The sequence below is a fragment of the Cervus canadensis genome, chromosome X, assembly GCF_019320065.1.
Source record: "Cervus canadensis isolate Bull #8, Minnesota chromosome X, ASM1932006v1, whole genome shotgun sequence".
NCBI classification, from domain to species: domain Eukaryota; kingdom Metazoa; phylum Chordata; class Mammalia; order Artiodactyla; family Cervidae; genus Cervus; species Cervus canadensis.
The window spans coordinates 54,582,543-54,607,576 of record NC_057419.1 but is presented as its reverse complement, the minus strand read 5'-3'; the positions used below and the strand labels follow the sequence as shown (position 1 = coordinate 54,607,576).

General features: G+C 38.9%; 1 protein-coding gene across 7 annotated transcripts in view; it reads left to right on the top strand.

Annotated features, from left to right (window-relative positions):
- PHF8 (PHD finger protein 8) overlaps positions 1–25,034 on the top strand; it is a 101,487-nt gene that overhangs the window by 36,469 nt on the left and 39,984 nt on the right. For 6 of the 7 annotated variants that reach the window (XM_043458492.1, XM_043458490.1, XM_043458487.1 and 3 more), the window contains exons 3-14: positions 2,696–2,781; positions 3,162–3,270; positions 5,695–5,855; positions 6,648–6,789; positions 7,518–7,704; positions 10,070–10,232; positions 16,987–17,074; positions 17,427–17,533; positions 18,741–18,832; positions 21,182–21,271; positions 23,135–23,437; positions 24,195–24,298. In XM_043458492.1, the coding sequence (XP_043314427.1) occupies positions 2,696–2,781; positions 3,162–3,270; positions 5,695–5,855; positions 6,648–6,789; positions 7,518–7,704; positions 10,070–10,232; positions 16,987–17,074; positions 17,427–17,533; positions 18,741–18,832; positions 21,182–21,271; positions 23,135–23,437; positions 24,195–24,298 (1,632 nt within the window). The remainder of the gene's footprint in view (positions 1–2,695; positions 2,782–3,161; positions 3,271–5,694; positions 5,856–6,647; positions 6,790–7,517; positions 7,705–10,069; positions 10,233–16,986; positions 17,075–17,426; positions 17,534–18,740; positions 18,833–21,181; positions 21,272–23,134; positions 23,438–24,194; positions 24,299–25,034) is intronic. The other variant, XM_043458493.1, reaches the window with a different exon arrangement.

Here is a 25,034-nt window from a genome sequence, read left to right as displayed (position 1 = left end):
TTACAATCAGTGTTTGAGTCATGTAGCATCCATCTTCCAACATTGTTCTCCTTCAATGTTGTGTTGGTTATTCTATGACTTAGATATTTTGGACACTCAGTTTATTGTGGCACCAATCCATTGAATGATTTTTTTCCTTCTAGCCATGTTCAGTGGTTCAGTGGATTGAGCCAGGGCTTGGATTTGCATGTGGGAGTGATGTAAAGGCAGTGGGGCAAGTGAGCTGAGTGTATCTGTAAGACAATGGTTGAAGTGAGGAATGATGGAATCTATAAACTAGATAGGGAAGAAGGGTGAAGGCAATAGTAGTTGATCGGGCGAAAAGTAGAATCAAGAGATTTTGAGGGCAAAGAACAGGTGTAAAGAATGAGAGCTGACTGGATGACCTTGTGGTCAGAGAGTGATGTGTGCATTTTGTATTCCAGAGGTGGAGCAGTTGCAAGTATTGATAGGGTTTGGGGGGATGGCCATGAGAATTGGTAGCTGAAATTGGAGTGAAATCTCTGAAGATGAGAAGGTCAATGTGCTAAGAGGCTGGGATGTTAGGCCTCTATATCCTTTATTATGTCACGTGAGAGGTTGGCAGGACTTGAGATGGAGAGGAATCTGTGAGCAGGTTCTTCAGTGAACGAAAAAGGTATGTTTGGGAGATGAGTAACTGACAGTGAAGAGGAGTGGGAGGAGGTATAGATGAATGATATAGAACTCAGAAGAGTAGGAGATCTTATACAAGGACAGAGGAGAGATAATTTCAGAGTCTCACTGGAAAGTGAGGGGGACGTCCACCCCCAGCCCAGCCCTGAGTTGTAAGGGTCTGGGAGAATGTACAGCTTCTGCCTGACCAAGTTCTAACACAGTGCTTCTGAGACTTTCTGAGGTGAAGGACCAGGGTATTTTTTTTAAATTTCCAATCTGTAATGGACTAATGCTTTTATGAAATAAAATGTCCCCAATTTATTGATGTGCAACAGATATACAGGGTTAGCTATGGGGAAGGTGGTGGCGTCCTGATCCGAGGAAGTCAGTTCATGAGCATAGTCTTGAACCAAAATGGTTGGAGCTCTGCCTTATTTTTATGCTCCCTGTTCTGTGTGGCTGACCAAAGATTTTAAGAGTTAGATCTTAGCCAGAAGATTTTTAGAGGGCTGCGGATGACTTCTTTGGTGAGGAAGGGTTTACATTTTGTGAGATTACTAGCTCACATACGTGTAAACTCAGATTTTCAAAATTATATCTTTCTCAGATATTATAATACAAAATTAATAATGCATGTTCATGCTGGAGAGGGTGTGGAGAAAAGGGAACCCTCTTACACTGTTGGTGGGAATGCAAACTAGTACAGCCGCTATGGAGAACAGTGTGGAGATTTCTTAAAAAACTGGAAATAGAACTGCCATATGACCCAGCAATCCCACTTCTGGGCATACACACTGAGGAAACCAGATCTGAAAGAGACACCTGCACCCCAATGTTCATCGCAGCACTGTTTATAATAGCCAGGACATGGAAGCAACCTAGATGCCCATCAGCAGATGAATGGATAAGGAAGCTGTGGTACATATACACCATGGACTATTACTCAGCCGTTAAAAAGAATTCATTTGAACCAGTTCTAATGAGATGGATGAAACTGGAGCCCATTATACAGAGTGAAGTAAGCCAGAAAGATAAAGACCATTACAGTGTACTAACACATATATATGGAATTTAGAAAGATGGTAACGACAACCCTATATGCAAAACAGAAAAAGAGACACAGAAGTACAGAACAGACTTTTGAACTCTGTGGGAGACGGTGAGGGTGGGATGTTTCGAAAGAACAGCATGTATATTATCTATGGTAAAACAGGTCACCAGCCCAGGTGGGATGCATGAGACAAGTGCTCGAGCCTGGTGCACTGGGAAGACCCAGGGGAATCGGGTGGAGAGGGAGGTGGGAGGGGGGATCGGGATGGGGAATACCTGTAAATCTATTGCTGATTCATGTCAATGTATGACAAAACCCACTGAAAAAATAAATAAATAAATTAAAAAAAAAAAAGAAAATTAGGAAATACAGATAAGGAAGAAAAAATGGTTATAATATAATAAGGTTATATAATATAACCTTATATATATATATATATATATATAACCTTATATAAGGTTATATAATCCTTTACTGAAAGGGAACCACTGTTTTCATTCCTTTTCATTTAATAAATTGCTCAATAAAATTTAAATGTTTGATTTTATGTAGGAATAATATTTTAGATATACTGGTTAAATAAAATATTATTAAATTATTATTAAAATTAATTTCACTTGTTTCTTTTTACCTTTTTAATGGGGCTATTAGAACATTTAAAATTACATATTTGACTCACATTATATTTCTGTCAGACAGCAGTGCTCTAGAGTCTCTTCCAGCTTTGATCATTCTGAGTCTTAATGAAGCTTTATTGTCTGTACATTTTTAGCTCTGTTGTAATTATTTTGGACTGTTGTGGTGTAATAGAACTTTTTGCGTTGACAAAACAGTTTGATAATCTGCCCAATATGGTAACCACATGTGGCTACTGAGCACTTGAAATATTCCTAGAGTGATGGAGGAACTGCATTTAAAATTTTACTTAATTATGTATTGAACAGCACAGTTCTAGACCTTATAAAAAATAAAATTTCCACAAACATTGGCTGATTTTCTCTTTTCTAGTTGTGTTGGTGTTGAAGAGGAGAAGGCTGCTGACATTGACCTCTACCACTGTCCCAACTGTGAGGTCTTACATGGGCCCTCCATTAGTAAGTAGATCTTGGGGTTTTAAAGAGAAGACAATCCAGAGAGACAAAGCAAAGGAAGCTTGGAAGGGAAATTGCCTTTGCCTGAGTGCTTCAGATTTGTCTCCCTTGGGAAATAGAAGCTTATGTAGGCCCTGTAGGCTAGCAGCTGCTCCACTGAGAGGGCAGAAATGCAGTTTCACCTCCCTCCATTATCTAGGGATTCCCCAAAGGAAGTACCAATCCTCACCAAGTGCTTTTCTGAGTCCATGAGGGCTTCCTTGACTCCAGATGCTCCAGGGGGTTGTTAAATTGGACGAGAAGCAGGATCTGCTGAGGCTTTTGCTTTTAGAACCATATCCTGTAGCCATTTTGACTCAGTCTCTTGTCTTTTTCTGGCTTAGTGAAAAAACGCCGTGTATCTTCCAAAGGCCATGATACACACAAGGGGAAACCAGTGAAGACGGGAAGCCCTACATTCATTCGAGAGCTCCGGAGTAGGACCTTTGACAGGTGAGGACCCCCTACTCCAAGGGCCAGTGAACGCTACTGTTCTGGGAAGCTGGGACCCATCTCTTCTCAGCTTTTCCACTGGCTGTCGCACTAGGTGCCTCCATCATTTGGGGATGTCTGCACGGCTCTGTGAGTTCCCTTTGTGGGGAGATCTTCTGTTTTAGTCAGTTTCTGAGAACTATTGTCAGAATTTCATTTGATGTACAGAGTATGTTAAGGTCTACTTGTAGAAACTTTGAGTAGATAGAGAGGCAGTTTTTGCCTCAGTCAGGAGAGGATATTTACATGTACCCAGGGAATGCTATAACTAGAAAGAGTCTTAGAAACCAGGAAGTTTAATTCTCTCATTGTAGAGAAGCGGAAACTCTCTGGGAAAATACTTTTTTGAGTAGCCATGTATTTCTTTTACAATCAAGAAAAAATTTGTTTCCTTAAAAAATTAAGATTGGCTTATTGAAAATAAATTACTTGAACAAAAATAATGAGTTAGAAAAATTAATGAATAAAACACTTGTCTTTTGCTTAGTTTTTAATTCATTTGACCATTTTCAGCTCTCCTGTAAATGAAATGTTATTTAGGATTATAAGTGTTTCTTCAACTTAATATTTGTTTTATTTAAAGGCAATGAGTCTCGTTTTTACCCTACCCCCTCAGGTCCCTTCTCCAAAGTCAACCAATTTCTTATGCATTCTTTCAGAAATAGTTTTTGCTTATACAAACATATATGAATGTATGTGTTGCCCCTTTTTTAAAATTCAAAAACACAAATAGAAACACTGTTCTATATCTTGCTTTTTTAAAAATCTAAATTCTGTATCTTAGAGATCAATCCATAACAGCATATACCGATGTTCTTCATTCCTTTTCATGGATAGTTAGTACTCCATTGTATGAATGTATAATTTATTTAAGCAGTCCTCTTGATGAACATTTAAATTGATTCTAGTATTTTGCTATTAGGAAAAAAATGCTGCAGTGAATGTCTTTGTACTTAAGTGTTTGCATATGTGAGTGAGAGTATGTGTAGATTTACTACCTAAAAGTAAAACTGCTAGGTTAAGGGGTATATGCTTTAAACATGTTTGTAGATATTGCTAGGTTATTTCTAATGTGACCACATTATTTCATACTCCCACTAAACAATGTGTGAGGGTGCCTATTTCCCTATTATCCTGGCTAACACTGTTTATTATCAAACTTTTTTTGCCTTTCTGATAAGATAAAAAATGAGATTTCACTGTCTCCATGTGGATTTCTTTAGTGATTAAGGAAGCATGTATATTATGATACATTTATAAGTCATCTTTATTTTTCTTCTCTGTTACCTATCTGCTTACATTGTTTGACAGTTTTTCTGTTGGGTTACTTCCTATTTCTTATTGATTTGTAATAGCGTTCCATGCAGAAAATTTTTAATTTTAGGTAGTTAAATTTACTTATTACTATTTTTAGTGGCCACTGGGCCTTGTCTTTTTCCATAATTTTTTCTACCCTGTGGCTTTATTTTTTTCTAATTTAATCTTTGTTCCATCTAGAATTAGGTAAAGAATGAGCCAGACATTGATCTTAATATTTTTCCAGATGTTTATCCCAACACAATTTGTCAAATAGCCCATCTTTTTCTCCAACATGATTTTAAGAAAACCAGAAACCCCTGTTTTCTAGTTAACTAACTATGTATGTCAAGAGAATGGTTGTAAAAATTGTTTTTGTTTTCTAAATCAGTCTTTTCTCTATTTTCCAGTATTTTAAAATGGGGTGGTGCTGCTCTGAAAGTGAAAGTCGCTCAGTCGTGTCTGACTCTTTGCGACCCTATGGACTATACAGTCTATGGAATTCTTCAGGCCAGAATATTGGAGTGGGTAGCTGTTCCATTTTCCAGGAGATCTTTCCAACTCAGGGATCAAACCTAGGTCTCCCACATTGCAGGTGGATTCTTTACTACCTGAGCCACCAGGGAAGCCAAAGAATACTGGAGTGGGTAGCCTATCCCTTCTCCAGGGAATCTTCCTGACCTAGGAATCAAACCAAGGTCTCCTGCATTGCAGGTGGATTCTTTACCAGCTGAGCTACCAGGGAAGCCCAAGGTGCTGCTCTGGGTTAGTGTAAATCAGCTAAACTTGTCAGATACGTCTTTTCTTCTGGGGCAGGCTGTTGACTGATTTGTTCCTTTGTCATCTAGACAAGAGCATCATATTGACAGAATATCCTGGATTTAACTTCCCACCTCTGCCAATGGCCTGGCTTCTTGCCTTCGATAGGTCATTTATTAGCTGGGATGTGAAGTTTATGCCACTCATTAGTTGCCAGCCCACATTAGGTCCCCTCAGGAAGACCCCACACCTTTGGTGAGTGAAAGCACCCAGTGAGGCCTTCAGTAGCAGAGCTTGTAGGGTTCACGCTTTCTCTTTTGTGGCCCACAGTTCAGATGAAGTGATTCTGAAGCCCACTGGAAGTCAGCTGACTGTGGAATTCCTGGAAGAGAATAGCTTCAGTGTGCCCATCCTGGTCTTGAAGAAGGATGGATTGGGGATGACGTTGCCCTCACCGTCATTCACTGTGAGGGATGTGGAACACTATGTTGGTAAGCACCACAGACCCTCTTAACTGTGACATTGTTCACTCCCAACAAAACATATGACCCTTCCCTTCCAGTTTTCATTTCTTTTCTGGCCATCTTGGAAATCTGATGTGATGTACCTTGCCATCATTCTTAGGCAAAGCTAGAACCAAAATCCTGGTCTTTTTTCCTTTTCCTCCTAATAGACCACAAACTCCAGACTGAGCCCCATGTTTTACCTGGGGAATTCCAAAGATTTTTATGACCTCTCTGTACTCTGTTGAGATGAGAAAGCCTTTGACTTTTGCCCTCATATGCTAGTTGTATTCTGGACATGAGTTTTAGGGGAGAGGAAGAGAAGTGAGGAAGCAGGACCCAGGCAGATGGATTGTACTGTGAGACCATGTGTCAGGCATTTCTGTTGCCCTAGAATGTCTGGACCTGGCACATAGGTCTAAGCAGAATGTGAGGAACACCTACCCCCACTTCCCATATGTGTCTGACTCTTTGCGACCCCATGGACTGTAGTCTGCCAGGCTCCTCCATCCATGGGATTTTCCAGGCAAGAATACTAGAGTAGGTTGCCATTTCCTTCTCCAGGGGATCTTTCTGACCCAGGGATTGAACCCAGGTCTTCTGCATTGCAGGCAGACTCTCTGCCATCTGAGCCACCAGGGAATCCTCCACTTCCCATATATGTGTAGACAAATACATTGAGAGAAGTTTTCAGTGTAAGGTCACTCTAGGACCGGTTAGGGGATGAGTGTTCCCTGGTCCCTGAGGCCACTTGGTGCAGAGCCTATCTCTTTATTCCAGGTTCTGACAAAGAGATTGATGTGATTGATGTGGCCCGCCAGGCTGACTGCAAGATGAAGCTTGGTGATTTTGTGAAATATTATTATAGCGGGAAGAGGGAGAAAGTCCTCAATGTTATTAGTTTGGAATTCTCTGATACCAGGTAAGAGGGGCAGGGGTAAGTAAAAAGCCTCACAGAGTACCTAGGACTTGTATATACTGAGTATGTATTAGTGTTCCTCTCCCTTCCTCCGGGTGGTTTCTTCCTTTGGCATGGCGAGCTGGTTTATACTTTCTAGGGTAGTTGCTCACATTATAACAACCAAATCATGTTTCCCCTTTACAGTTTCTAGCATTGGATAGATTATTCAGTGGCTGTTTTAATTAATTTTTGTCTCTTTCAAGATCCAGGACAGCTTCCTTAGACCTTTTTTTTCTGGTATGTAGATTGTGGCATGGTCACTGTTTAACTCCCGAATAGCTCCACTGTCCCAGGTAAACACGTCTTTACCTGGAACTGAGCTCTGACAGGTTTCTCTACTTAATCTTCATAAAGAAGAAGACACTATGACATAGGGACAGTACAATACTGTTAAACACCATGTGCCAAGTGAGTGGGCCTGGGTGTGGAGATTCTGAGCATTCAGTGGAGGAAATGATCACCTTTGACTGGGGATGGCTGTGGAGCTGGAACTTGGAACTTCCAGAGCTGAGTGGAAAGAGAATGCTGACTTATCTTACAAAAATAAGTGTACTGTGTGCTCTTGGGAATTCTGTGGAGAGAACTTCTTTGTCTTCCCTGATTCTCACTAGGATGGGGGGCATTTTATACTGGCTTCAACTGTCAATTCCCAATCAGCTGACATCTGCTCTCCACCCCTTCCTTGATAGGCTTTCTAACCTTGTGGAGACACCCAAGATTGTTCGGAAGCTCTCATGGGTGGAGAACTTGTGGCCAGAGGAGTGTATCTTTGAGAGGCCCAATGTGCAGAAGTACTGCCTCATGAGCGTTCGGGATAGCTATACAGACTTTCACATTGACTTTGGTGGCACCTCGGTGTGGTACCATGTGCTCAAGGTAAGAATGGGTATGGTTTCTGAAGACAACCAGGCCTTGGGCCTCCCTGTTTGTTTCAAGTGGTTGCATAAAACAGGCTGCTAAGGCCTACCTGCATCCCAGATTCTATTTGGGTAACATTTACACATAACTACTCTTATCAGGGTTGGGTATTGAGTGGATATGCAGTATAAGTTGTCTCTGCTTCATAGTTTTGATGATTAACTTTTTAAAAAAATAACAACAGATTTCTAAGGTTTTCTCTGTTATCTTAATTGAACCAATCTGTACTCCTACCTCTAGGTTTGGAAATGTCCATATTTACTGCAGAAATTTCTGGTAACATGAGACACTCCCCCTCCTCCCAGATTTATTGAATTATAATTTTTGTACTATGACATTCATCAATTTTAAGTTCATAGTTTGATGAGTTTTGACAATTGTATAAATAGTTGCATGACTGCCACCACTGAAGATAGAGCATGTATGAGGTGTTTGGTTTTTTTTTAAAGTTTTATTTATTTATTTTGGCTGCACTGCATCTTCATTGTTGCACATAGGCTTTCTCTAGTTGCAGCAAGTGGGGGCTACTCTCTAGTTGTGGTGCATGGGCTTCTCATTGCAGTAGCTTCTCTTGTTGCAGAACATGGGCTGTAGGGCACATGGGCTTCAGTAGTTGTGTCATACAGGCTCAGTAGTTGTGGCTTGCAGGCTCTAGAATGCAGTTCAGTAGTTGTGGCACATAGGCTTAGCTGCCCCAAGACATATGGAATCTTCCCGAATCAGGAATCAAACCTGTGTCCCCTGCATTGGTAGGTAGATTCTTAACCACTGGACCATCAGGGAAGTCTGAGATGGTTTTTTCTAAATGTCAGCCTTCCTATAGTTTCCCTTTACGTTGTTGTTACAGTTTTGTAATTAGCATATTGATTGTCAGTGACTAAAGGATTTTTGAGGTCTGGTAAACAAATTTCTTAAATAACTTATTGTTTTCTACCACTGTTCATGCTATTTAGTTTTTTTATCAGAAATACCAAGAAAAGAGCAAAAACTTGGATATGGCTCTTGTCCAAATGATCACGAATCCTGAACTAGTTGTTTATCATGAAGAAATTGGAGTGTGTAAATGAAAGTGCTATTATGCAAATGTTATAACTGTTTATTTTTTTACTTTTTATTTTGGAGTATAGCCCATTAACAATGTTGTGATAGTTTCAGGTGGACAGCAAATGGACTCAGCCATACATAAACATGTATCCATTCTCCCCCAAACTCCCCTCTGATTGAGGCTGCCATATAACATTGAGCAGAATTCCCTGTGCTATACACTAGGACCTTGTTGGTTATCCATTTTAAATATAGCTGGAGATCCCAAACTCCCTATCTCTTCCCCCATTAGCATTTTAATTTTTAAATAGTTTTTTACAGAAAAATTGCTAATGGGAAGATTTCCTGTGTGCCCTTCACTCAAATTCCTATGTTACTATTTTATTATATTCTCTTTCTCTGAAGCAAACATAATAAAATAATCTTACATATATATTTTTTCTGAAACACTCAAAAGTATTTGCAGACATGATGTCCCTTTATCTTGTAATAATTCAGTGTGTATTTCTTAAAAACAAGGGTATTCTCTTATATCATCACAATATAGTTATCAAAATCAAAATTAATATTGATATAGTACTATTATCTAATCTACAGATCTGATTCAAATTTCTCCAGTTGTACAGTAGATATTTTCTAGTGTTGCTTTTCTACATTGAAATGTATTGTCATGAAATATTGGTTAAACTAATCAAGCTATGGGTTGGGAAGATTTTTGTGCTAGTGGGTTTTTCTTTCTTTTCTGCCAAACTACCTATGTGGTGATTATCCAGGCAAAGCATAATTAAGAAATAAAATGTTCTTCCAACAGATAATCACCCAACATATAATCTTCCAGAAGTCCTTGGGTGATTACTGAACTTTTAAACTTTTATTAGCTGTGATTGCAGGTGTGAGAAGAAACACTCTCTGCAAATGGCATTTAAAGGCAAATTCAATTTTCTTCTCATTAGTAATGTGGCCTTAAATTCTCCTGGGGCTGATAGTATTGATCTGCTCATCTGTAGAGGACATTTTTCATTTGGTATTCCTGGAGCCTTTGGTGTACATTTGTCTTAAGTTGACAATTTTGTTTGAAATGCCCTTTCCAGATTGTTCTTATTAGTCTTATAGAAGCTTAAAAGTACAAAGTGAAAAGGAACTTTTGAAGTTTTCCATATTTGTATATAAATGATCCTTGAACAGAAAGAATTCTAGCATACTACATGGTCCTGGAACATGAGAGAATATTCTTTTGGAGACTCCCTTGATAGCTTTGGCCCTTCCATCTTTGTTTCAGGGTGAGAAGATCTTCTACCTGATCCGTCCAACAAATGCCAACCTGACTCTCTTTGAGTGCTGGAGCAGCTCCTCTAACCAGAATGAGATGTTCTTTGGGGACCAGGTGGACAAGTGCTACAAGTGTTCTGTGAAGCAAGGACAGACACTTTTCATTCCTACAGGTCTCCCCTGGGCCCCTCTGGGAGGGTTTGAGGAATATGGGAAGAAGAAGGGAGCTTGTGGCACCAGAACCAACCCCTTCCCATAATGTTTTGACCTGAATGTGAGATACCCCTCTCATATCAGTTATAGGCTCAGAATTGCACATCAGAAAAATTCAAGTGGTGACCAAAGTGGTGACCAGTGTGCTTGTTTGGGGAGGTCCAGGAGGAAATTGATAGGCTTCTATGCACTGAACTGATGTCAGCTTGGTGGACAGAAAACAGGACTCAGCCCCGTGATTCTAGAGATAGTGACTGGAGAGACTGGCATTGTAAGCTATAAGTCAGAATGACCTGGGTGGGGATAGTTTTTTTTTTTTCCTGAAACAATAAATGCTTAGGCTTTACCCCTAGAATTATGAATTCATAGGTCTGAAGTGGGGTCTGAGTGTGACTATTTTGGGGGAAAAAACCTAGCTGTCTCCATTTGGGGAAAGTTGACATCTTTAGTATGTTGCATCTTCCATGAACACAGTGTGTCTCTCTATTTAGATTTTTCTTGACTATCTAAATTCTTAATTCCTTGGTTTCAGAATTAGTGTTAAATTTTCTCCAAATGTTCAGTATAATTCTCTACTGCAGCCATATGGACCTAGAGCTTTCCTTTTGGGAAAGATTTTAATTAGCATTCAATTTCCTGAAACTTTATTAGGCTATTCAAATTATTTTATACTGGGTGAGTTGTAATAGTTTGTGCTTTTGGAGCAATTGGCCCATCTTATCTAAGTTGTCAAATTTATATGTGAAGAGTTGTTCATAGTATTTCTTATTATTCTTTTGATATCTTCTAAGTCTCTAGTGTACCCTCTTTTCATTCTTGATGTTAGTAATCTGTGAATTTCAATTTTGTTGAACGTTTAAAAGAATCATCTGTTGTTTCATTGTGATTTTCAATGTAGTCTGTTTTCAATTTCGTTGATTTCTGCTTTTATCTTTTTTCCTTTCTGCTTACTTTGGGTTTATTTTGCTCTCCTTTTTTTCAGTCTTGAGATGATAGCTTAGATTATTGACTTAAGATTTTTTTCCCTTTTAATGTATTTAGTGCTATAAATTTCCCCCTCAGCATGGATTTAGCTATGTCACATATTTTGATATGTTGTAGTTTTCATTTTGTTAAATGTGCTTTTTTAAAAGAAATTTATTTATTTATTTGGCTGTGCTGGGTCTTAGTTGTGCCATGTGGGAATCTAGTTCCCTGACTGGGGATCAACCCAGGCCCGAAGCAGTGGGAGCACAGAGTCTTAGCCACTGGACCACCTGGAAAGTCCCCTAAATGTGCCTTTTAAAAAGTTGAGATATAATGCACATACCATTAAAATTACCATATTGTTAAAGGGTACAATTCAGGTTTTCATTAAGTTGTACAAACATCAGCACTAATACCAGAAAGTTTTCACTGCTTTAAAAAAGAAACCTTGTACCTATTAGCAGTCACTCCCCATTCCTTCTTGCCAGCCCCTATCAGCCACTTTTGTACTTTTCTTTGTGTATGAATTTTCCATTTCTGAATAGTTAATGTAAATGGAATCATGCAGTATGTGGTCTTTTATGTCTGGATTCTGTCATCCAGCATAATATTTTCAAGGTTCATCCATGTTATAGCATTTATCAATACTTCATTCTTTAAATGGCTGATAAGTACTCCATTTGTAAGGATACACCACATTTTGTTTATCCTTTCATCATTTTATAGACATCTGGGTTTTTTTCGCCTTTTGCCTATTATGAATAGTGCTGTTATGAACATTCATGTACAAGTTATTGTGCTAACAGTTATTATATTTTCAGTTCTCTTGGGTGTATCTATTTAGGAAAGGGATTGCTGAGTCATATGGTAACTCTGTGTTTAACTTCTTAAGGAATTGCCAAACTATTTTCTAAAGCAGCTGCATTTTACATTTCCACCAGTGATTTGTGAGAGTCTCAGTTTTTCCACATCCTTCCCAACACTTGTTGTTGCCTATCTTTATGATTATAACCATTCTGGTGGTGTGAAGTAGTAGCTCACTGAGATTTTTATTTTGTGTTTCTTTAATGGCTATTGATTTTAAACATTTTTCCATGTGCTTATTGGATGTTTATATATCTTTTTTAAAGGAAATATCTAATCAAAATTTTTGCCCATTCTTTAATTGGGTAATTTATCTTTCTGTTGTTGAGTTGTAAGAATTCTTTATGTATTTTTTGGGGAAAAAAAGAATTCTTAATGTATTTTGGATTAGACTTTTATTGGATGTATGATTTGCAAATACTTTCGCTTATTCTTGGAATTGTCTTTTCACTTTCTTGCTGTTGGTCTGTGAAGCACAAAAATCCAGTTTATCTATTTTTTTCTCTGCTTGTGCTTTTGGTATTATATCTAAGATACCATTGCCTAATTCAGAGTCATGAAGAGTAACACCTGTGTTTTCTTCTTAGTTCTACGTTTATGTGCTTCATCCATTTCAATTTAATTTTTGTGTATGGTATGAGATATGGGTTCAATTTCATTCCTTTGCATGCAGATGTCCAGATGTCCTGGAACCATTTGAAAAGACCATTCTTTCCCCATTGAATTGTCTTGACACCTTTGTCAAAAATCAATTGACTATAGACAATTGATAGACATATGTTAGACATATAGACATATGTTGGTTTACTTCTGAACTTTGAATTCTATTCCATTGATCTGTATGTCTATCTTTATGACAGTATCACACTGTCTCAGTTACTGTACATTTGTAGTAAGTTTTGAAATTGGAAAGTATCAGCCCTCCAACTTTGTTTTTCACCTTTAATTTCCGTATACATTTTTTAGCTTCAGATTTTGTATAGTTTTTTTTAGTGTTGGCTCTAGTTTTATATGTGTGAATATATTTGTGTATACATGTATACACATGCATATGTACATGTATAGATAAATATGTACATGTGTTTACATGTGTAAATATGTTTATATCTATATATGTATATACATACATACATATATGAATCTTACCACAGTCTACTGGTATTGACATTTTAATTGACATTTTACCAGTTTGAGGAAAAGGTTCAAACCTTACCTCTTTTCACATCTCTTTACCCTTTAAATGTATTTGCCTTAAATATTTCCTCTGCATACATTAGATCCATATCACATCATGCTTTAATTTTTGTTTCAACTGTCAAACATAATTTCAATACCCATATAGCAGGAAAGTCTGTTGTTTTTACCTGTATTTTTACTCTTCCATTGTTCTTCCTTCCTGGTGTTCCAGGATTCCTTCTCTTAGAAGTTTCTTAGAGTTTCAGGGTAGGTCTGCTGGCAATAGATTCTCTTAGTTTTCTTTCATCTGTAAATGTCTTGATTTCCCTTTCACTCCTAAAAGATTTTTGCTGGATATAGGATTTTGGGTTGATAGTTATTTTCTTTCAGTACTTTAATGTTGTGCTGCTTCCTTCTAGCTTCTGTATGAAAAGATTTTGACTATACTTCAAATTATTTTTTCTCCAGTATGTGTTATTTCTTGCTACTTTCAATATTTTTTATTTATTTAGTTTCTCAGCAATTTGACAATAATGTGTGGATTTCTTTGGGTTTATACTATTATGTGTTCACTGAGCTTCTTGAATGTGTAGGTTTATGTCTTTTGCCATATTAGTGAAGTTTTTAGTTATTATTTCTTCAAATACTTTTTCAGCCCCACACTCTTTAACTTTTCTTCTGGGTCTTTGATGCTATGAATATAACACATTTTGCTGTAGTCTCACAGGTTCCTGAGACTTTTTTTCTGTCCCATTGCATGGTTCTTTATTTTTTGGTCTTTTAAAGAATTTTTACTGACATATAGTTGATTTACAGTGTTTCAGGTGTACAGCAACATGATTAAATTTTATGTGTATATATCTTTTTTAGATTATTTTCCTTTATAGGTTATTATAAGATATTGAATATAGTTCCCTGTGCTATACATATACAGTAGGTTCCTTGTTGGGTTCCTGAGTTTATTTTTCACTCAGTCTGTTTCCTTTCTCTTTTTTATGTTGGGTGCTGTTGCCCTGTTTTAAAATTCTCTGATTCTTTTCTTCATTGTTTCCATTCTTCTGTTGGATCCATTGTTTCATTATATATTTCAGATGAAGTATTTTTTTAGTTCTATAATTTCCATTTGTTTATTTATGGCTTCTCTCTCTACTTCTTTTGCTTGTTTCCAGCATGTTTGTAATTGTTCATTGAAGCATTTTTATGATGACTCCTTTAAAATTCATGTCATATAATTCTAACATCTTTGTCTAACATTATATTGTATAATTCTGGACTTTTCTGTTACTCAGATCTATTTGTTTATTCTTATCTTGATTTGATTACATTGGTTTTATAGAATGTTTAAGGCAAGTCACACCCCCCACCCCCATACCCATCTGCTTTCCTCTTTATAGTTTTCTATTCCCAGGCATTTATTTACCCATCTTTAAATTCTTTGCTGAGTTTCACATGGTTGGTTTTTTTTTTTACACTGGACAGTTGGCAACTGGTAAATTGAATTTGTCTACCAGAGATTTGAGTTGGATTCATTTGCTTCTTGGTACATATTCCCACAACTGGGGGCAATCTGCTTAGTTCTACAAGCATTTCATGTTTACTCTCTGCCCCAACATTGTGCTAGGTGCTAGAGATTAAAGATATGTATAGGCCATTTCAGTATAATGTTCTAATAGACACAATAGAGGTAGTCACCAGAAGTTTGGGGAGCACAGAGAAGAACAGTTAGTCTGGCCAGAAGTTTGTGACAATCTTCTCAGAAGAGTGACACCTGAAGGGTAAGTAGGTACTGATAAAGGAAATAAAGGCATAAAAGACCTCTCAGATTAGGGAAAGGCATAAGCAAAGCAAACATGTGTGAAGCAGTTTATGAATACTAGAGCCTAAAGACCAAAGGCTAGGAGCAGATGAAGCTGAAAAGATTTGCAGGCTGAACTTACTTCAGAGGCAACTGGGGACTATTAAAGATTTATTTGTTTAATTTCTAATGAAATATTTCAGATGAAGCAGAAGATATAAAGAATAGTGAACATTTATGTGTTTATAAATTAACTAAAAATATAATATATTGCAAACATATTTGAAGCCTTCTATATATCTCTCCTCAATTTCCCATTCTGCCCTCTCAGAGCTAGCCCTTGTCCTAAAGTTGATGATATCATTCTCCTGCATTTTTATCCCTTTATTACATAGGTATGCCTTACTAAGCAACTAAGCAGTGTATAGTATTGTTTTACATGATTTTTTGGGGGGGAGGGGGTGTGGTCTTAACCTCCAGTCACTAGGGAAGTCTCTGTTTTACATGTTTTTGTTATATAAATAGAATCATATTACATGTATTTTCTCAACATTTTTCTCTGAACATTATAATTGTGAGATCCTATTGATATGTGTAGCTATCGCTCATTCATTTTACTTGCTTTCTATTATTCCACTCTACAGCAATTTATCTATTCTCCTGTGGATGTACATTTCATTGAAGAGTTTCAAGCAAGAGATGATATGGGCAGATTTGTATTTTGGATATATCACTTAGGATTGGGATTTGGAAGATAGACTTCAGAGATCAAGATTGTTGTGGATCAGTGGTTTACAAACATTTCAGACTCTAGATCTCTTTATACCCTTAAATATTATTGAGGATCCCAAAGAACTTTTATTTATGTGGTTTATATGTATTCATATTTACTAAATTATAAATTAAAACTGATAATTCCAAAATATTTATTAGTTCAGTGAGAAAAAAGAAGAATAAACCCATTATATGTTAGCATAAGTAACAATTTTTATGAAAAATAACTATTTTCAAACTAAAAATTTAGTTAAAAGGTTGACCTTTACATTTCTTCAAATATTTTTAGTGTTTGGGTTAATAGAAAACTTAAGGCCCTCAAATCTGCCTCTGCATGTTATGATATCATGTCCTATAGCCTTTGAAAAACTCCACTGTATACCTATGAGAGAATGAGAGTTAAAAAAGACAAATAACATCTTAGTATTATTATGAACATAGTTTTGACCTTGCATATGCTCTGAAAGAGGCTCTAGGAGCCCCAGGATTCCCTGTATTACCCCTTAAAGAACCAAGGTATTAGAGGAGACAGTTTGGAGGCTGTTATAAGTAGCATAAGTAAGAAATGATGAGGGATCTGAACCAAACCATTAGTAGGATGGATGGATGAAGAAGAGGAGATGAATATGAGAGAGATTTAAGAAGGAAAATCAGGAGGTCCTAGAAGGCAGTATAAGGTCAAGGGCAAGGAAAATAATTTAGTTTCAGCTAGGTACATTCTTCACAATCAACCTGTGAAGTGGATATTTAGCTAGAAAATGGCAGGATTTGAACCCAGGTCTAACACAAAAGCTTTTTGTTTTACTTAGGGCAGAGTTCGAAGAGGTAGTCATAGCAAGGAGATGATGCCTTTCTTAGTGATAAGAGAGAGGATAGGTGAGGCACCAAAGAGATTTTGAAGTATAGAGAGGAGGATGTAGAAGGAGTTTATTAACCCTATAGGTTGGTCCAGTACAGGGTTATAATGATGGCAGACTTGGCCAGGATGGGTGTTGGGAATGTGAAAGAACCTAGAATATTCTGAGTTACTGCCAGACTGGATGCTCTAAGGTATTGTGTTTGAGCTGAGTGGGCAGTGTAGATGTCCAAAGGAAGAAAGGCCCTTTGCCAGCTATGATTTTTGCCTTGTTACACTGCAGGATGGATTCATGCTGTGCTGACCCCCGTGGACTGCCTCGCCTTTGGAGGGAACTTCTTACACAGCCTTAATATTGAAATGCAGCTCAAGTGAGTCCTGAAGCTCTGGTGATCCCAAGTTGGCCATTTCCATCTGCTAGAGTCCTTGAGTTCTCCCCTATAGTGAGGAGTACAGCATAGAAGGAGGCGAGATGATCATAAAGGAATGGATACTGGTTCCTGTTGATGTTCAGTGGAGGATGAATACCTCTTCCTCACTTAGCAGTTATGTGACTATCAAGTCACATAATCTTTGAGCGCAAATTCCACAAAATAAAGCCTTAAAGGATAGTTGTGAGGATTAGAGATAATGGATACAAAGCATCCAGAACAATACCTGATACATAGTAGATGCCCAGTAAACAGTAAACATCATTGTTATTGTTGTAACTACTTCCTCCAGAGCCTACGAGATTGAGAAGCGGTTGAGCACAGCAGACCTCTTCAAGTTCCCCAATTTTGAGACCATCTGTTGGTATGTGGGAAAGCACATTCTGGACATCTTTCGAGGTATGGAGCCCTTTGCCAACTGCCCTTTTTGCCCTGTTCTCATAACCAACACCTCAATCAAGATACAGTACTTTTCCATCACCACAAAAATCTCTGTAATGCTACCCCTTTATAATCTCACCCACTCTTTCCCCTTGAACTATCCATAACTTTAGGAAACCACTGATCTGTTTTTCATCTCTCTAATTTTGTCATTTCAAGAATGTTATAAAAATGGAACTAAATGTTGTGATCTTTTGAAATTGGCTTTTTTTTTTTTTACTAAGTATAATGTAGGGTAAGGCATGGATTTTAAACATCTTATTTAGTAAAAGGAGCTGAGAAAATTGGATCACAGTAAAATTATTCCTATTCTTAAAATAAGAAACTCAATCTGAATAGTGTCAGAGTTCTCTGGATATCCCTCTCCTGGGGACAAGGCCCAGTCCTACACTGACTTCATTGGTTTGGTCTTGGGTATCAGCCCAAGTAGAAGCCAGCCTACTGGGTTTCTTCTTTCCTGGTTTGCTCTGAAATAGAGTGGCTCCCTTACTCAGACCTGAGATTTCCCAAGTGACTTGGCCAGAAAGAGTTACAAAGAACCTCAGAGGCCAATGAGTATAGTCTCTTATGCAATACTTCAAGCCCTTATTCTGCCACCTAGATAGACTGTCATGTAAGTGTTCATTCAGGGGCTAGATGACTAACTGCTTATTATCTGTTCTGAACAGCTTAGTTCAGTAGAAAACTCGTTATTGAGCCTAAATTTGGATGTTTGTTATAATCTTCTCCTGGAGTAACTCAGAACAAGGCATTAATGGCTCTTCAGATCTGTGTAGGTGGCAATCATGGTCCTCTTGAGTGTTCATATTTTGAAACCCAAGAAGCAGAGTAGTGTAGAAAGAAGACAGGTGTCAGATTCTGACAGACGTGGTTTCAGTCTTGGCTTTGTCCCTTACCAGGTGTGGCCTTTGTATTCTTTGCCTCTCTGGGCCTTATTTTCTGAACTATAAAATGAAGATGATATCTGGCTTACAGGGTTGGGTTTAGGATTCAGTAAGATAGTAGATGTCAAGGTACTCAAAAAATGAACACCATTATAAGAACTGAGATCTGGAGTTGTGCTCAGAACCTTGAACATTTTCTCTGGTTGCCTGAAAAAAGTAAAAAGTCCTTCACCTCCCTGCATGGTTTCTTTGACACTCTACCTTCCTCTTTCCCCCTGTAGGTTTGCGAGAAAACAGGAGACACCCTGCCTCCTACCTGGTCCATGGTGGTAAAGCCCTGAACTTGGCCTTTAGAGCCTGGACAAAGAAAGAAGTAAATATACTTATTTCTCTATCTACTTTAGAGGTCTACTGTCAGTAGGGACTGGCTTTGGGAAGATCTTCTGGGGAGGTAGAAGATACCAGGGAGGTTTGTGGGCTCCTGGCATTAGAGTGGAGGACAGAAGAGTATTAAGAAAGAAAAACTTCACCTATAATTTTAACACTCACAGAGGGAATTAACATGTGGATATATTTTGTTTTTTTGTAATATGCATTTTTAAAGCATGATTGCTATCACCCTGTACATATAATTTTGTATCTGAATTGATTGGTTTATCTTAATTTTTCTGTGTCACCAAGTTCTCCAGAAACATTGATAGTTACGTGATATTCTTTTGTCGGGATGCAACATCCTTACCTAACCACTTGTTTATTGTTGCTTCCTTTTTATTTATTTATTTGGGGGATAGTTCTAAAAAATCGTGCAGTAAATATCTATTTGCATTAGTCTTTGTCCTTCATCTCTTGATTGTTTCTTCAGGATAGATTCCTAGAAGAGCAGTTGTTAAATCAAAGTATATGAAAAATGTAAGACTCTTGATGCATGCTGCCAAAATGGCTTTTTAGGAATATACCAATATCCATCTATCCAATTGAATACTAAACAACTATAAAAGAAATTAAGGAAGCTGTCTATGTACTGATTTGGGAAGACCTCTAGAATTTATCATGTAAAGGTGTCTAACTGTGTGTATAGTGTGCTGGCTGCCTTATGTGTAAAGGGGGGGAGGGGACAAGAACTATATTTGTATGTGCTTGTATTTGCCTGAAAACACAATCTGGAGGGATTCAGAAGAAAGTAATAAAAGTGATTACCTGTTGGGGTGGGCTAGAGGGGTTGATGGCAGAGACAAAGTCTTTTCAATATATATCTTTTTCTATTGTTTGAGCTATGTGAATGGATTACCTACTCAAAATGTTGGATTTACTTAAAAAAAAAAAACAATTTTAAGAAATGCAAAAAAGGAAATATCAATATATTCTTTTATACTTTTGATATTCTTGTAGATTCCTTCCCCTGCATACAGTAGTATAAGGAGACTTTTCAGCCACTGAAGGCTTAATTTGCTCAATTTCCCCTTTTCCTGTTGACAACCTTCCCCTCAAATACTCTTGGACTTCATGTTTTGGGCCTTCTCTTGCTCCATGGACTCACCTGCACCTGGACTTTAGCCTTCGATTCTGTTTTGCCACATCCCTCAGATGTGGCTGCCTTGGGTTTCATTTCTGACTGTGCATCCCACCAGACCCTTCTATGAAGTGAACTTCTGATTGACTCTGTCTCAGGAACACCTTTAAGGGAGGGAGGTGGGTAGGTCCTAAGCACTCATGTCCTGGGCCAGGATGGCCTCAAGGACCAAAGAATGGCCCCAGACAGTGTGACCAGAGGGAGCTGGAAGAGAGGAGGACATAGAACTGAAGAGCCCACACTCATGGAAGAAAACTTTTGTGAAGTGCAAATGACTTCCATGAGAAACACTTGCTCCTTCACCTTTCCAGAGCCCCTGGGCTGGGAGGAGGGAGCTGTCAGGGTTATCCAGGTGGGTCACATGGGTTCTCAGTCCGCATTGCTGCCCAGCCACCAAAATAAATTCCAGATGATTAAAAGAGTTAAACCATGGGAAGCAAGGAAGAAATGCTGAGGAATTTTTATCAGTACTCTCTGGATACAGAATTCACGTCAAAACTGGTAGAAGAAATCACAGAGGAAAAACTTGAGAGGTCTGTCTGCATAAAGATGTAAATAAAATCATTAATGAATTGAAAAAGAGATAACCAACAGGTCCCTCCCTGGGTTGCTGTTGGGCTAGCTGTGGGCCTGTAGCTGCTCAGCACTGAGTTCTGTGCTCACAAGTGAAGAGGCTGGGTTCTTCCTGAGGTTCTTGACTTTCTGAGGGGTATGGTTCAAGCCCACAACTAAGTTCCTCACATCTCTTGACACTGTCCTTTATGTTTTGTAAATATTTCCTCCCAGTCAGTGGTTTGCCTTAACAGTGTTTTTTTAATAAGTCTAATTTATCAGTTTTTCTTTTATGATTCATAACTTTTTATGTCCTAAGAAATCTTTGCCTGACCTAAGGTCACAAAGATTTTCTCCTCTCTTTCCTTCTAAAAGGTTTATAGTTTTAGTTACGGCATTTAATTCTATAATCCATTTTGAGTCTGTGTATATCTGATGCAAAATATAGAATGAAGGTCTTTTCTTGCATGTGGATATCTGATCAATCTAAGTACCATTTGTTAAAGAGACTACCCTTTCTCCATTGAATTGCCTTGGTAACTGTTGAAAATCAGTTGTTTCTTATGTGTGGATCTATTTCTCATGCCTTTTGTTTGACAGGCTCTGCCAGACCACGAGGATGAAATCCCAGAGACAGTGCGGACTGTTCAGCTCATTAAAGATCTGGCTAGGGAGATCCGCCTGGTGGAAGTAAGGAGCATGGGAACAGGGAAGGCGTTTGGAAAGGGCTTAAGACTCAAGTGGCAGGTCAGGCTTTTGCAGCTGGCGTGGGAGCTCAGGGGAAGGATTGAGAAGACCCCACCAAGGACCCTATTCATTCATTCAAATAATTATCATGTGCCTCAAGTATGCCACATGTTGGGCTAGGTGCTTAGGACACATAAATAACTACAGTGCCTGCCCACGAAGAACTCACAATCTAGTAGAGTACCCTGGGCAAAGTTAACCTGCCTGAGCCTCAGTTTCCTCATCTCTAAAGTGGCTATAGCTAATAACTACTGAGGGATTGTTAAGAGGGTTGAATAAGGTAATATAGGTTGAGCACAAAGTATAAGACTGGGCAGATAGTGGGTGCTCAGTAAATTCTGATGGTGGGCCATGTGGTTGTGGGTGGTGGAGGTCATAGTAGTAGTTGTTGTTATTAATATTTTGACTCAGTCTCTGCATTCTACAAAATGACAGTTCTCCCGGGTTGAAGATGATTACAAAGCCATGTTTCAACAGGTGGCATATACCACGAGGCAGTGAGGTGTAGTGGTAAGAGACTCAGAGAAACTTGGGTTCTGGTTCCTGCTCTGTCACTTGCTAGCCGTTCAGGGCCTCAGTATCCTTATCTGTAAAGTGGGGATAATACCACCTTTTCAGAGTTTTGTTATAATTAAGAGCTAATGTATGTAGAGCCCCTCGCACAGTGCCTGGCAGAGTAAGTACTCAATAAATGTGAGCCATTGTTGTTACTAGACTTTGCAGTGAAGAGAGAACTCAGTGTGGGCTGGTGAAGTAGCAGAGGCACCAGAGGAGAATTGGACTTGAAGTTTCAACTTTCCTTTAGCTCAGAAGCTGTAAGGTTCCATTTAGCACCCAGAATATAGACACTAAACATGCTAAAGGGTGGTCAGAGTGCACTACTGGGAAGTTGGACTTCTAGCCTCACCTCTTGCAGCATGTTTCACTGCCTGCACCATTACACCATGGCTTACATTGCCCGCCTCCTACCTCATTTTCTTCCACTTCCATCTGTCAGAATCCATCAGGGTTTAGTTAAAATGCCTGTCTTTTCTCTGGCTATATAAGTTTTGTATACACAGAACTTTGGGCTGGTTGGAAGAGGACTTAGAGGTGGATCATATTTTTTTCACTGAATTTCAAATGTTTTGAAGAAGTGAAATCCTTTTTTTCAAATGAAATCTTATGTGGAAGCTCAATATATGCAACCAATTGAAGCATAACTACTATGAATAAGTAGCAGTTACGAAGGTGGGAGGCTTAGAACCCCACTTGCTTCTCTTATTTGCCTTCCACCTACCTCCAATCCCCAGGGCTCTTCCCAAGAAGTTCAAAGAAGCCACAGAACATCTTTGAAAACCATCTTTTCCAGTCTGCTCCTTTAAATTTACAGCTGAGCAAACAGATCCCCAGAGTGATCAGAGAACTTACCCTTGGTCACAGAGCTAATGAGTAGCAGATTTAGAACTAGAAGCACTCTTCTCTTAAATCCTGTAGTCCTTAGAGTTGGAACCACACATTTTAGTACTCAATTATTTTCTGTCTCATGTCAGCTGCTCTTGGAGTCTTTTCTCTCCAATTTTGATAGTAGTGCTGGGCTTTTTCTCTGCTCGTCTTCTTACTCGTCAATGGCTGGGTAAAGAAATGCCACCCGGTAAATTCTTGATGACTTATTGTGCAAAAACTAGGGTGTGCATAAGTACCTATGTGGAGCATCTTTAAGCCCCTTCATGGCAGTACCACCAGTGCCATGAACAGACCTCTGCTCTTAGTATAGAGAGAACCCTTGAGTAAGCTCTAACCCCTCATGTCCTAACACTCTTGTAGGATATCTTCCAACAGAACGTTGGGAAGACGAGCAATATCTTTGGGCTGCAGAGGATCTTCCCAGCCGGCTCCATTCCCTTAACCAGGCCAGCCCATTCCACTTCAGTATCCATGTCCAGGCTGTCACTGCCCTCCAAAAGTGGTTCAAAGAAGAAAGGCCTGAAGCCCAAGGAATTCTTCAAGAAGGCAGAGCGAAAGGGCAAGGAGAGCTCAGCCTTGGGGCCTGCTGGCCAATTGAGCTATAATCTCATGGATACATACAATCATCAGGCACTGAAGACAGGCTCTTCCCAGAAAGCAAAGGTGGGTGCTGGCCAATGGGTTCAGCCCAACCCTTTTGGGTCCCTTGGAAGAGCAGAGTATCAAAAGGAAAGGCTCTCCTGTCCTCCCACCTCCCTTAGGGCCCCTGGTGTTTGGCTACCAGTCCCACTCACTTAACAGGCATTTATTGAGACCTTGTCTATGCTGGGCACTGTGATAGCTGCTGCAGACAACCCTCAAGAGGCCAACAGGCTAGTGAGAAAGATAGGCATAAAAAGAAATGAGTGCAATGAGATGTGGATGCCACAATTAAGGGTGAGTGTGGGACCCTGAGACACAGGGGAGGGGATGATTGTATCTGGGTAGGGATGATGGTCAGGAGCTCTTCTCAGAAAACATGACATTTGAGCTGATCTTGAAATACTAGGATAAGAATGATACTTGAGTACATGGTATATGAGTGGCAGGTTGGAGTCTTGAACAGATTTTTTAGATAAGTCCTCCTCCAGGGCCCCACCTTGCTTAAAGATTGTGGTACCCTCCATGGTCATGTGAAGATGCTCCACCCTCCTAGGGAACATGTTTTGCAAGATTGATAGGTTTCCCCTGAGCCAGCCATACATTCTCAACCTTCTGCTCTTGTGACCATTTGGGTTGGGGGTGGGGGGACAGCATAGTTGAAGACCTTGGTTCAGGTGGTTTTGATAGTGAACTCCACCAGTAAAACCAGAGGGAACTGGTTATTCTGATTCACATGGGAGTTCCAGACAGGTGACAACTGAGCCTCCTCCTCCTGCAGTTCAACATCACTGGCACCTGCTTGAATGACTCAGATGATGACTCACCAGACTTGGACCTTGATGGGAATGAGGGCCCGCTGGCCCTATTGATGTCTAATGGCAGGTGAGGTGGGAAGAAGAAGCAGAGATGCTGGGATTTTCGGTAGCAATATGCCATTAAGACAAGGCATGGAATTGGGACCTGGGGCTGGGACTTGGGTGAGGGAGGGACTGTACTTTGGGAAATACCCAGATATTATCAGAAAACATTGCTTAGTACAGACCACCATGGTAGTGTTGGGAGTGGGTAAGAGGAGAGGTCTGGAACTAATTGGCAATTCTGAGAAAAATCTTATATAAGTTCTAGAAATTTCATCAAGTCAGTAGATCAGAACTGTTGGCAGGAATAAAAAATAATATAATATACTGGTTAAGAGCATTAGTTTTTTATATACCTTTTGCAATTCAATTTTTAGGAACTTATTTTGCAGAAATGTTTGCCGGCTGTGTAAAGAGAAATATTCAGTGTTCACTATATCATTGTAATAGTAAATAGTTGGAAGCGTTCATTAATAAGGGTTGGATAAATTATGGTACATCTATGGAATAGAATACTGTGTAACTTAAAAAGAATGAGTTTAGTATCTATTGATGTGAAAAGATTTCCAAGATACATTTTAAGTGAAAAAATCAGGTTGTAAGATAATATATGGGAATAGTTCATTTTAATTTTTTTAAAAGGCATGTATGCATATGTGTGTGTGTAAAAAAGTAACATACAGTCTTTTACATTTGGCTATATTGGCTAAATCTATTTATTTGGCTGTATTGGATCTTAGTTGCAGCATGTGTGCTGTTGA